This window comes from Bos mutus, chromosome 1 (genome assembly GCF_027580195.1).
Source record: "Bos mutus isolate GX-2022 chromosome 1, NWIPB_WYAK_1.1, whole genome shotgun sequence".
Lineage (NCBI taxonomy): Eukaryota > Metazoa > Chordata > Mammalia > Artiodactyla > Bovidae > Bos > Bos mutus.
The window spans coordinates 110,099,512-110,113,727 of record NC_091617.1 but is presented as its reverse complement, the minus strand read 5'-3'; the positions used below and the strand labels follow the sequence as shown (position 1 = coordinate 110,113,727).

The window sequence follows — 14,216 nt, the reverse complement described above, 5'->3', positions numbered from 1 at the left end:
CAACTCCTCTCAGTGTAATGTCCTTTGAACCAGGCTAGGAAAGGAACTGTGTTGCTTAGGTGGAATTTTATAGACAGTAGCAAGCAAGGAAAAGAAATAGATGCAAAAATAAGAGCACTGATTACTAGCTCTAAAGAAATCAAACTGTAGGATAATCAAGAGAGAATTTGGAAGAACTGAGCTGTAGAAAACTTTTTAGAAAAGTTGGTTCTGTTTTGTTTGGATAGAAGCAGGGAAAAAAGCTATATTTTCATAAAAGCATCTGATCAGAAAGTAAGGAATACACTTTTCTACCGTGTTTCAATAACGTCAGCTTCATCTCTTCACACTGGATCCCTACAAAATTCGATGAGATATCCTTTCTCTGAGAATTCGATTTCCTCTCTGATGGCATTAGGCAGATGACAGGAAGATGGGTTGCGTCTGGGTCTCCACAAATACCTTACAGTTAAGATTAGAGCACCTAGTTCTTTTTCTACTTAAAGAATGAAAATATATTTCCTCTCCCTGGATCAACTTTTAAGGATGAAAAGCAAAATGTTGAGGAAAGGAAGAATCATTTAAGGACTGTCTGACCTTTTTGTAGGAATTTTGTGTAGTTTTTTAATAAAAGTAATCTAATTTAGTTTAAATAGCCTAAAGGATTATTTTGTATTTGTTCTTTTAATATTCCCTATCCATCTGTAGTAATACTTTGCTTTAAAGGTCAGTTCATCTGTTACTCAGCCAACAAATGTTTATTAAGGGTCCACTATGGGCCAGAATTGATGGATGAATGAAGAATGACTGATGGGTAAATAATCTACAAATCTTGCCCTCAAGAAGAGAGATATTACATTTGTAAGAAAACTGATAAAGAAGACCAAAGGGCTGAAAAGCTGTGTTTTGTGGGGACCCTTTGTTGTTGTGCTGAGCCTAAGGACATTTTGGACTTTAAAGCACCCAAATAGGGATGAAAGAGACTCTTCCCCAAACCACAGGCCTGCATCTGGAGCTCTGCCCCCACCACGGCTCTAGTCAAGAACAGTGTCATAAAAGGTTAAGTTTATATACCTGAAACTAACACAATGCTGTTAATCAACTATATTTCAATTAAAAAAATTTTAAGTGAGATTTAATACTCACAGATAAAATTCTACCCGAGGAAACGATGACCATGTGTTGCTTTATTTTTATTTTAGGAATCTTGGAAAATCAGGACTCAGAGTTTCTTGCTTGGGTCTTGGTAAGTACTCAGGGTAACACGTAGGGGTGAGCTGGGAGGTGGGAGATTGGAGGGAATACCAGGGAATGATTGGGGTGTAGGTCAGGACCCAGTCTTGGGAGAGAAGGGTCCTCCTGACCAACGTTGCCTCACTTCTTCTGAGCATACAACCCTTCTCCTTTCCTGCCCCACACAGCCCTCTGCCACTCAGGCCCAAGGGGCTACTGTGATCATAATGTCTTCTGGGGGCCTGTTAAGCAAAAAGAGATCTGATATTAAAGCACATCTTAGAGGAAGAGACTCCTCTGTTATTTCCCTTTCTAACAAGGGTACAAAACCTCATGGCATGTGGGTGTATGCACAATTCACCTGTGACATTATATGATTTTTTTTCTGTCCTTATCTTCCCTTTCCCTAATTTTCTCATATTTTTCTATTTTAATGTCTTTATATACTCCACTATTCTTGCCTGGAGAATTCCATGGACTGAGGAGCTTGGTGGGCTACAGCCCGTGGGGTCACAAAGAGTCAGACACAACTGAGCAACTAACACACACACACACATTCACACATATACTTTTCTAATGTACCTTAAATGCTTTAGGGACAAGATAAATATTTAAAGACAACTAAGAAGAGATGGCGATTTTAACATCATAAGAATAAATCTGAAATTATAAAATCTGAATGTGAGGCTTGGGTCGTCATACAGCTTTTAGACATTCCCCAGATAAGGGAAAGGCCACTTTGCTGTTGAGGCAATTCAACGTCATCAGAACTGTTTCTGTAACTGAAGAGAGTCTAGACCAGGATGGTAGCTGAGGACTTAGTGAGAGGTGGTAGTCAGAATACAGAGAGCTGTGTTCTGAAGGTTGAGCCTGGCACATCTTCTGTTGGATTCTATTTCGGTTGCAAGAGAAGAGTCAAAGATGACTCTAAGGTTTTTTGCCTGAGCAACAGAAAAGATGGAATTGCCAGTAAGTGAGATGTGGAAGAATGAAGGAAGAGAGACTTAGGAGAGGAGAGAGCTGACTGATTTGGGACATATTAAGTTTAAGATACCTATTAGACATCCAAGAAAAGACATATATGTATATAGGCAAAAGGATATATGAATCTTGAGTCTAGAAGTGAGATCTGAGCTGGATGTAGAATGCTGTAGGAGTCATCAACATGTATATATTATATAAGCCATGAAATTGGATAAGAACATTAAAGGAGTGAGTATAAATAGAACAGAAAACAGAAGAACATGGTCTGTGACCTGGGAAGTCCATTAAGTTGAGAAAATGAGGAAGAACCAACAAAGAACATTGAAAACAAGCAGTGGGTTTTTGTTTTTGTTTTCAAAAAAACAGATGAGGAAAACCAGGAGAATAGGGAATCCTAGAATCCAACATTTCAAGGGGGATAGAGACAACCTCTGTCAATGCTGCTCATGAATCAAGCAAGATGAGGGTCAAGAATTGATCATTCAGTTTAGCTACATGCAAGTCACTAATGACTTTGAAAAGATCCATTTTGAAGGAGTGAGGGGTTCACTGACACATGACTGGAATATGTTCAAGAGAGCTTATAAAGGACTGGCAGCTGCTTTTTTGATGACTATTTCTATAAAGAGAAGCAGAAAATGGAATGGAAGCTGGACAGGTAGGTGTGGTCAGAGGGGCTGCCCTAACACATGGAAGAAATGACAGCACATGCATATGCTGATGGAGAAATTCATTTGAGAAGGGAAAACAATGGTTAAGATAACTAGAGAAAAAAATACCTGGAATGGCTTCTGGAAGACACAAGAGGAGAGTAACATGAAAGAAGGCAGAGTACATGGGCTTTGAGGCTGGAAGGTGGATTGACAGGGTGACAGAAGCAGTATCTTGTAGAAGTTGTTTTCTACTGCTTCTGTATTCTCAGTGAAATCAGAAGCAAGGTCATATCAGCTATTAGCGAGGATGGAAGAGTGGTGTTGAAAGTTTGAGGAGAGAGAGAATTTCTAGGAGAGTAGAAGAGGGAATCGGAGAAGGCAATGGCAACCCACTCCACTACTCTTGCCTGGAAAATCCCATGGACAGAGGAGCCTGGTGGGCTGCAGTCCATGGGGTCGCACAAAGTCGGACACGTCTGAGCAACTTCACTTTCACTTTTCACTTTCATGCATTGGAAAAGGAAATGGAAACCCACTCCAGTGTTCTTGCCTGGAGAATCCCAGGGACGGGGGAGCCTGGTGGGCAGCCATCTATGGGGTTGCACAGAGTCGGACACGACTGAAGTGACTTAGCAGCAGCAGCAGAAAAAGAAGAGTGAATGGACCAAGGTGATGCATCAGAGTGGCTAGACAGCATTAAGGATCTGCTTGAGATTTGTGCTAATAAATTTGAAGAGACCATCTCCATGGTTGGGTGTTTTTCTTCCAGTCGTGTTCAGCCATGCAAGTCCAGGTGGGGTTTTACAAGGGCATAAGATAAAAAAGAGAGGCAATGATGCTGAGGGTTTATGCAAAGGGGTGATTGTAATGGTGGACTTTGGGGTTGAAGCTGAGCAGGTAGGAAATTGAGGACTAAAGCCAGGAAAAGGAGGAGACAGAAGGACAGTGAAAAGTGGGAAGGGTCAGTGAATTGTACATCCAGAGGACCAAGGGATTGTTGGAGTAAGATCCGTAGAGACAGTAGAACAGAAGAATAGAAAGTGGTACGGGGAGGGAGGTGGGAGGGGGGTTCAGGATGGGGAACAGATGTACACCTGTGGCAGATTCATGTCACTGTATGGCAAAACCAATACAATACTGTAAAGTAAAATAATAATAATAAATTAATTAAATTAAATAAATAAATAAAGAGTAATAAAAATACAACTAAATCTCTTAGTGAAAAAAAAAAAGTGGTAGTTGGAAAGAAAGATTCTTGAAATTGAGATTATGGGGGGTCCTGCCCTTGTTAAAGTCTAAAGCATGTCCCTTGGGAAAGAGTGACTGAGGTTGTGCTGAATGCAAGATAAGTAGACCAGAAGAGGTCAAGAAGCTGAAAGACAAAGGTGTAGGGAAGGATTGATTACCTTTGAGGTCACTGAAATCACTAAAATGTATGGCAAAACTAATATGGGAGAGAGTGACGGTGAACCAGAGCTAAACTTTTCCTATGAGAAGGACTGACTAGGGATGAGTAAGTAACATGGGGGGACTGATGATGTGAGATTCAAAGTGGGTTTCATTCAGTTCAGTTCAGTAGCACAGTCATGTCCAACTCTTTGCGACCCCATGGACTGCAGCATGCCAGGCTTCCCTGTCCATCACCAACTCCCGGAGGCTACTCAAACTCATGTCCATTGCATTGGTGATGCCATCCAACCATCTTGTCCTCTATTGTCTCCTTGTCCTCCTGCCTTCAATCTTTCCCAGCATCGGGGTTTTTCCAATGAGTTGGTTGTTCACATCAGGTGGCCAAAGTATTGGAGTTTCAGCTTCAGCATCAGTCCTTCCAATGAACATTCAGGACTGATTTTCTTTAGGATGGACTGGTTGGGTCTCCTTGCAGTCCAAGAGACTCTCAAGAGTTTTGTCCAACACCACAGTTCAAAAGCATCAATTCTTCAGCGCTTAGCTTTCTTTATAGTCCACCTCTCACATCCATACATGACTACTGGAAAAACCATAGCTTTGACTAGATGGACCTTTGTTGGCAAAGTAATGTCTCTGCTTTTTAATATGCTGTCTAGGTTGGTCATAACTTTTTTTCTAAGGAGATTATCTTCATTGCCTCCACTATAGTTTGACCTCAGGTCAAGCAACAGGAGGGGAACACAGCCCCACCCATCAAGAGAAAATTGGATTATAGATTTACTGAACATGGCCCCGCCCATCAGAACAAGACCCAGTTTCCCCCTCAATCAGTCTGTCCCAACAGGAAGCTTCCATAAGCCTCTTATCCTTATCCATCGGGCAGACAGAATGAAAACCACAATGACAGTAAACTAACCAAACTGATCACATGGACCACAGCTTTGTTTAGCTCAATGAAACTATGAGCCATGCCGTGTAGGGCCACCCAAGATGGACGGGTCATGGCAGAGAGTTCTGACAAAATGTGGTCCACTGGAGAAGGGAATGGCAAACCACTTCAGTATTCTTGCCTTGAGAACCCCATGAACAGTATGAAAAAGGCAATGCGGGTTGGGAGGAGGAACTGGGAGGAAGGTTTCTTGAATTTTGTGAGTGTGGAGGCTGGATGAAGCAATGATAGTGAATGAATAAAAGATAGTGGCAACTGATTCTGCCCCCTTTCACAGTATAGCAAAAATATTGAAGGCTAATGATGCCTGAGTTTTTCTGATTCTCCTTAAATTATTATAATGTGGTTTGGGAAGTGAAGGTGGTCTTTGTTCACTATAAGACTAAGGCAATTTGACTTTTGCTCAGTTAATGGCTCTTATTTTGTTAATGTTTACTTGTATTAGAAAGACCCTGTAGATTCATTACCAGGGATATTCTAACCTTTTTTTGAGACTGGTTAACAGACATGACTTAGCAACTAAACAATAACAGCAACAACAGCAACAAATGATAAATAGCTATTCACTACTTATTACTCAAAGAAGTTAAGGACTATAGCAATTTAAGAAAATATGGATTAAGAAATATAGTGAACAATCCAGACTTAGAGAATGAATTTATGGTTGCCAGAGGCAGGAAGGATTGGGGGGAAGGGATAGTTAGAGAGCTTGGGATGGACATGCACATACTACTATATTTAAAATGGATAACCATACAGCACATGGAACTCTGCTCCATGTTATGTGGCAGCCTGCATGAGAGGGGCGTTTAGGGGAGATTGGATACATGTATATGTATACCTGAGTCCCTTCGCTGTTCACCTGAAATGATCACAACATTGTTAATCAGCTATACCCCAACACAAAAAAAGTTTAAAAAAAAGAGAAATACAGTGAACAGTCTTAGACAATTGTCTCATAGAATCAATATCTATAATGGAAAATATTTCATCAAAAGTACCTAGAAAACTCAACCAAAAGCCCTTAAGACTATAAAAATTTCAGGTACCTATGAAGTGCCACATATAAGTGAGTCTCCAGGGGGCAGACTAGTTTTTTAAAACTGTGTATGAGCTGTAGGTATTTTGGTGAATTTTGAAACAGACCTGATTCAGGAGCAAGTCCTGATTTGAGCTTTAGGGTTTTTTTCTAAGAGCTTGAACACTTGTGATAAGACATGGCATGAAAAAATAGGAGGAAACAAGAAAAGTTCATGGGATTGACTGGCTTCAATAAAAACAGGTAAACAAGGCTTGAATAAGTATCCTTTGAGAACTTTTCTGAGCTACCTACTTCTGTAAAACATAGGAGACAAAAAATTCATAGGAAGGAATAATGCACCAACTTTAGATAATTTTTCAGGCTCTGCATACCTCAGCTGTCAAATCCAGGTGGAGCTGGATTTACTGTTGTAGACTTGGGATATCAGCTCAGTTATAACATGTGTTGAACTGAGGCTTTGAAAATTAAGTATTAAATATTCCAAGCAATCATAGGATTACAGATGTCTTTTACTGAAGTACTTTGGAGAAGGACAGGCTGGGAATTTCTCTTCCTACCAAGCTTCCTTTTGCTAAACCAAGAGCATATGCAAATGGAAGCAGAAAGGTGAAATAACTCAAGGATGAACTGAAGATACAGCTAAAGGAACACAGCTCTGTCAACAAAAGAATAGGAGGTGGGAGTCAAGTGGAGACCCAGCTGTGAGCTGCTGTGGCTAGATTGGTTTGTAAATACACTGACCCAAAATCAAAGAAATTGATGGGAATGTAGAAAAGCCGCCAAAGAGTGATTGAGCATCATCTCAGTCTAGTGGGAAGTGGGATCATCTTCTGAGAGAGAAAGAGGAAAATTTATGTATTCATTCATTCTTCCACTCGTTCATTTTCAGCAAACATTCAGGAAACCAGGTATCATGCTAGCTACAGAGGTTATCAAGATGAAAACAGCAAGGCTATCAAGATGAAAACTGCTCTCAAATTGCTCACAGTGTAATTGGAGTCAGGCATGCAAAAACAGACAGTGCATTGGACGGATGCCATAATAGAGGGTACAGGATGAACCAAGCATGAAGAAGGTCTCCTGGGGAATCTGGAGCAGCTCCACAGGGGAGGTGCTGTTCAAGCTGAGACTTGAAGGGGGTCATCAAGTAGAGAAAAGGGGGGAAGGATGAAAGACAGAAAGAGCAATGTAAGCAATGGCCTGGAGGGAGACCCATGGAGTGGGAGATAATGGAGGAATACTAGTGTCTGTGTAGAACATTGGGAAGGCAAGGTATTGGGGAAGAACTGAGCCTGGAAAGAAAGCTAGGCCTGATTAGGAAGGCCATCATTTGCCTCACTAAGGCATTGAGCTCTAGTCCTCCAGGTCTCTGAGGTTCCTCCAAGTCCTTCAGCCCCAAGGTCTCGGGGAACATCTGAGAGATGAGGTACAGACAGGAGACACATTTCCCTGCCCTCCTCCTTCCATTGCCACCACTTCAGCAAAGTAGCTCTACTTTTCTAAATGTGAATATGAATATAAGATTTTAAAGGTAAATTTAAATGTAGTACTTTAAATTAAAAAATTTTAATGTAGTATGTCGTAAATGACTTTGTTTTTTAGAACAGGAGTAGGTTCACAGCAAAACTGAGCAGAAAGTACAGAAATTTCCCCTTACATCATATACACACAGCTTCCCCCACTATCAACATCCCACATCAAAGTAGTACATTCATTACAGTCTTACTGTAATGAATGTATTATTATTATATACCGACTGTATTATTCATATATATCGTAAATGTATTATTATGTTGACATACTGTTATCTCCCAAAGACTACACTTATATGTATAACTTTGGTGTTTTACACTCTGTGGGTTTGGACAAATGTCATAATAGATATTCACCATCATAGTATTATACAGAGTAGTTCACTGCCCTTAAAATCCTCTGTGCTCTGCCTATTTTTTTCTGACCTCTAACTCCTGGCATCCACTGACCCTTTTACTTTTTCCATAGCTTTGCATTTTCCAGAGTTTCATGTAGTATGCACATCCTATAGTATGCAGTCTTTTCATATTGGCTTCTTTTACTTAGTAATATGCATTTAAGTTTCTTCCATGTCTTTTTATGGTTTGATAGCTCATTTCTTTTTAGTGCTTCATATTACATTTTGAAGGAAAAACAGCACGCTTCTTCCAAAAGAAAAAAAAAAGTGTGCTAAAGCCCTGCTCCAGCTTGTGAAAAGCCATTGAAAAACTTGAATCAGGAGTAGGACATGATAAGATGTATTTGAATTGTTTTCTGGAAACGGTGTGAAAGCTAGATTAGAGGGGGAAAGAGTTGAGCCTGGGGGCAGATGATGAGGCAGTGCTAATAAAGATGGACAGAAAGAAGGTGATTTTTTTTTTTTTTTAGGAGGAAGAATAAACAGGACTTAGTGACCTTGGGTTCAGAATGAGAGGTCTCCGTGAACAGAGTTCCGGATTGGGCATGTGGGAGGACAGGCTGAAATCTCAGCAGGAGGAAATGTAGGAGGGAGCAGTAAGAAAAAGGAAGAGGAGAAGCAGGAGCACCATTGGCTAGAGGAGACCCAAGAGCCTGCCAGCATCAGCTTCAGCTATCCAGGGGGCACAGGGAATGCTGGAGAGAGTGCCAACAACAGTAAAGACCCAGGAGCTTCTAACGGGGTGAACCCATGGTTGTCACTGAAGTCACCTGCAAATACAGAGGACTGAGGTATTTAGGCAGGTTTAGGACACCTGCCTCTTGGAGTCTCTCAGGCTGTATGCTCCCTGAGAGCAGAGATCACCTCTGTTTTGTTTTTTTTTTTTTTCTACATCCCTGTTAACAGATCATGGTATCTGGCAAGTAGTAGATGCTCAAAAATAGTTATTGAATAGAAGACTGGGTAAGTGGGTCAGTTGCTAAGGAATGACAAAAGGCACAGTGGGTAATAGTGAAGATCCAGAGAAAGGCAGAGATGATGAACTGCTGGGGTCCAGCCAGCCCAGGTCTTTGGCTTTCTCCAGCAGCGTATCAACACAGAAACAAAGAAGGCCAAGTGGAGCTGGGGGGTGGGGAGAGGGCATAGAGAGAAACCCAACACATGCCAGGGACCAGGGGATCTACTGTATGCATAGTGACACAAGTCCAGATTGGGTTGGGGCTCAGAGCCCTCACTCCTGCAGATAGAAAGGGCATCTGCCCACACACATTAGGAGCAGGAAGTCCTTCTGATTCGTGCCACAAGAGGTCGTACCCCACAGTGGGCAACTGTTCCTAACAGGTGCTGGAAAGGGGCAGACTTCATCCTGTGCCACTCACTCTGAGATATACATGCCTCTATCCACTTAAGAGGCTGGCAAGAGAAAAGGTGTGTGATGGTTAATTTTATTTGTCAACTTGCCTGGGCCACAGGGTACCTGGATTGGTCAAACATTATTCTGGGTGTGTCATGAGGATGATTTTGGATGTGATGAATATTTGAATTTGTAGACTACATAAAGCAGATTGCCTCCCTAATATAGATGGGTGGCTCTCCCTCAGTTAGCTGAAGGCTTAAATACAACAAAAAGGCTGAGTCCCCTTGAACAAGAGGGGGACTCCTCCAGCCTGACTGCTTCAAGCTGGAACACCAGATTTTTCTGGCCTTTGAACTCAAAAATGAAACATTGTCTTGTCTTGGGTACTGCAGCTTTTGAACTAGAATTTACACCATCAGCTCTTTTGATCCTCAGGCCTTCAGACTTGTCCTGAAACTATACATGGGATATCATGGGTCTTGAGCTGCAGGTGACAGATCTTGGGACTTCCCAGCCTTCGAAACTGGGACCCAATTCCTTATAAGAAATCAATCTCTATGTGTGTATGTATGTATATATATATGGTATGTATATATATGTGTGTGTGTGTGCATATATAATTTCTATATATAAAAATATACTTCTATATTTTATTATATATTATATGTGCTAGTCGCTTCAGTTCAGTTCATTTCAGTCGCTCAGTTGTGTCCAACTCTTTGCGACCCCATGAACCGCAGTACACCAAGCCTCCCTGTCTATCACCAACTCCCAGAGTTCACCCAAACTCATGTGCATCGAGTCAATGATGCCATCCAGCCATCTCATCCTCTGTCGTCCCCTTCTCCTCCTGCCCCCAATCCCTCCCAGCATCAGAGTCTTTTCCAATGAGTCAACTCTTCGCATGAGGTGGCCAAAGTATTGGAGTTTCAGCCTCAACATCAGTCCTTCCAATGAACACCCAGGACTGGTCTCACTTAGTCTTGTCCAAATCTTTGTGACTCCCTGGACTATAGTTCACCAGGATCCTCTGTCCATGGAATTCACCAGGCAAGAATACTGGAGTGGGTAGCCATTCCTTTCTCCAGGGGATCTTCCCAACCCAGGGATCAAACCTGGATGTCCTGCATTGCAGACAGATTCTTTACCATCTGAGCCACCAAGGAAACCCATTATATATTATAATTATATATAAAATATACAAATATTACATATAAAAAGATATATAGCAAGGAATTTTATAAGAAATTATAAGATTCTATTTCTCTGGAGAACTCTAACTAATAAAAGCATTTTGCTAGATTTGTAAAAATATCACCCAGGTGCTTGTGGCAAGGCAAATGGGTATTTCTAGGAAGTGATCAAGATTATGGGAAGGTGGGAAGAGCACAGATGGGGGGTATGTGATCACTTGCTCAGTTTTCAGCTGAGCACATTTGGAACTTCATGCAGGATACCATCATCCTCTAAGGAATCCTCCTGGGCTGTTCCCTGGTCAGGAGGCATTTTATGCATTCCTGCCAGACTAGGCTGGGCCTGGATCTAAACAGTGAAGAAAAGAAGGAACACCTATGCCTTCAGGGCCCTGATTTCTACAAACCTCAAGGCCATTAATTCCCAGGCAGAGCAAACTGAGTCCATGATCATCCTGTTCTGTGTTTATTCAGACAGCCCTTTCACGCTTCATCCTTGAAGGGACAGAGTCATAAGTGAAATATTTGACATCTTGGAGACACTGAGTCTCTCAGGAGGTGTGTCTTCTCAACTCTGGCTGCACAGCAGAATTACCTGTGGTGCTTTTTCCAATGCAGATAACCAATCTCCACCCAGACCTTTTGATTAAGAGTCTCCCAAGGCACAGGTGTTTTTAAAAGACTGTTCCGACGATCCCGAGGCAGTTGTAGGATCGGAACTCGTTGTCCTCACCAGATAGAAGGCGATAGTGACATGCATGGACTGGTGACTGCTGAACCAGGCGGTGGCTACACTTTCTATCTGCCTAGCTGGCTGCTGTACTCAGGCCCAGGCCTCGGAGCTGGCTGAGGCCTCTCCACCTGAACTGCAGTCGCCAAGAGGAAAACCTGCCCAGCCCAGTGCTGGCCTTGGGGTTCTCTGGAGCCTATGTCCTGGGGAGGCTCCTGGCGTAGGCAGGTCGAGCTCACCTCCCCTTCCACTTAGCACCTGACACCTGGGCCCATCTACTTGGTGCCCTGCCCCAACTAAGGGAACCTTCCAGAGCCAAAGCAGTGAATATTAAGCCCAAGCCATGTGGGCTTCTTCTTAATGTGTCGCTATGTGCAGAATGTGCTCCTAGCTGTCTCCCTCTGCCCTAGGGATGCTCTCAGTGCACTAAGTATTTTGACCACTAGGAAAACATGAGATGAAATGTTTAACGTGGGTGATATAATTTTTGTGACACCCTTCATGATTTTCATTCTTGCTGTTAAGGCCAATATAAACTAGCCACTTCTCATATTATAATAACATAACAGCAACAACATTAAGTATTTATAAAGTGCCTCCAAGAAACGAGAAGCCAATTTAAAGGGCAATTTCTTCTGTCAGAGAGTTTACCAATTTTTCTGCATAACACAGAGTGAACTATCTTAAGACCATGATACCCACAGAATTTAAATGATGCATGAATATTAAACATAAAACAAGTGAATTTTAGGCTTGTCACTTCTCCTGGAATGTCTACCTTGAATAAATGCCATGGTGTATACACATTAAAAATGGAGAGGCATTTATATTTTTTAAAAAAGCATTTTAGAATATTTCTTTTAGGTTTTCTACTTTGATAGATAAAATCCTTCTTCAGAATTGTTAACAAGTTGGTTGCCTTCTGAATTACCAGGGGCTGCCATTCATGTGCTATTGCTTCCCTCATAGAGGGTGTCAGGAGCTGAGACACAGCTGGGGTGACAGATGGGCAGCCTGATGCTCCACACACTGTCAGCGTTAGGTTCAGGGAGGAACTGGAGAAGAGAAAGGAGAGGAGTCTACACAACCCTAAGTTCACACACACGCACACACACATACACCCTCATCTCCCTCAGTGCAGTTGTAAAAGGATGAATAGCCCTCATTTGTTAACCTCTGATCCAAAAATGAAACAAGTAATTGCAAAGCCATCAGATACTAGGAGAGGCTACGTTTTCTCCAGACTCAGATATGGGCACTTTGTTGAAACTGATGACAATTTGTAAACATGGCCTCACAGCTGTGAGAAGGAGAATTAGTTTTTGCATTCATCACCCACTTTACAGATGAGAAAGAATCAGGAAGAGGGGAAATGTCTTGTTCAAGGTCAGTGATAGAGATGACAGAGCCCTCATTTCCTGCCCCTGGCCCCTCCACCAGCCACCACTTCTCCTGCCTCCAGTCTCCACATGCTCATAGTGAATGCCATCTCCACATCTCTCTTCCTTGAAAAGAGAGCAGCTGAGCCAGGCATGTAAGGCCCCTGCCAGCTCTAACAGTCGTGATATGAGGAACAATCAAGTTCACTGTGACTCCAGGGTGGCAGCTGGGGGATAGTGCCTTTACTCTACTTTAGAACTAGAAAATTTCAGAGCCTAAACAACTCCTCGCATCACTCTCCAGAGTAGGCAGAGATGCGTCAAAGCTCCACAGTCAGAATGGGGGTCAGAATCCGTGGTCCATGACCAGGTGATCAAAAGACTTCAAAGTGAGAAGGCAGCTGAATGCAAACATTTTGTTTTTGTGTGGATGCCCTGAATGACTTTCCCTCCCATACATGCAGCCCTAGAGACCTCATGAAGTCCTGCTATAGCTCCTGTCTTCAAGAAACACAGTTGTGTACATGCCCACCTGTTCATATTATTCACCCAGAGTTTTCCCCGTACAGTCTACATTTATAAAGAGTACATTTGTAAGATTATTTTCTTATACTTTTTAAAAATTTTAATTGGAGGATAATTACTTTACAATATTGTGGTGGTTTTTGCTGTACATCAACATGAATCAGCCATAGGCATACATGTGTCCCCTCCTTCCTGATGAACAGATAAGGAAGTTGTGGTACATATACACAATGGAATATTGCTCAGCTATAAAAAGGAACACATTTGAGTCAGTTCTAATGAGGAGGATGAAACTAGAGCCTATTATACAAAGTGAAGTAAATCAGAAAGAGAAAGACAATTATCATATATAAAAGCATACACATGGAACCTACACTCTTTTAAAAAAATTTTTTTTTCTAGCAGTGCTGCACAGCATATGGGATCTTAGTTCTCTAACTGGGGATAGAACCCACACCCCCTGTACTGGAAGGACAAAGTCTTAACCACTGGACCGCAAGGGAAGTCCCTCCTATACTCTTTGCAATGTAAGAACCCAAATGAAAGTTTCAATTTCAGTCAAACATGCACCTGAGCTACTCTAATATGAGGCTAAAAAACGAGGGAATCAGTTGGGGTGCTGTCCTCTGTGCAGGTGGGGCTGTGCTTCTGGGGTGCTTGGATTCATCGAGGCAGGATCACGGGGACGGCAGCATTAACGCCTGAGGTGTGGGCTGCTGTGGATCAGCACACTGAGGGGAAATGTGTGGAGATTTGTATATAGGCCTTAGAGGCCTCAGAGGCCTCAGCTGGATGAAGTTAGGAATAAAATCTCAGTTCTTTTTAGAACTATTGCATGTAAATTAGTCAGGA

General features: G+C 42.1%; 1 protein-coding gene across 2 annotated transcripts in view; it reads left to right on the top strand.

Moving 5' to 3' along the window:
- The window catches only part of KCNAB1 (potassium voltage-gated channel subfamily A regulatory beta subunit 1), a 445,278-nt gene that overhangs the window by 317,693 nt on the left and 113,369 nt on the right, over window positions 1-14,216 (top strand). For both annotated transcript variants that reach the window (XM_005896620.3, XM_005896621.2), the window contains exon 2: window positions 1,182-1,225. In XM_005896620.3, coding sequence (XP_005896682.1) covers window positions 1,182-1,225 — 44 coding nt within the window. The remainder of the gene's footprint in view (window positions 1-1,181; window positions 1,226-14,216) is intronic.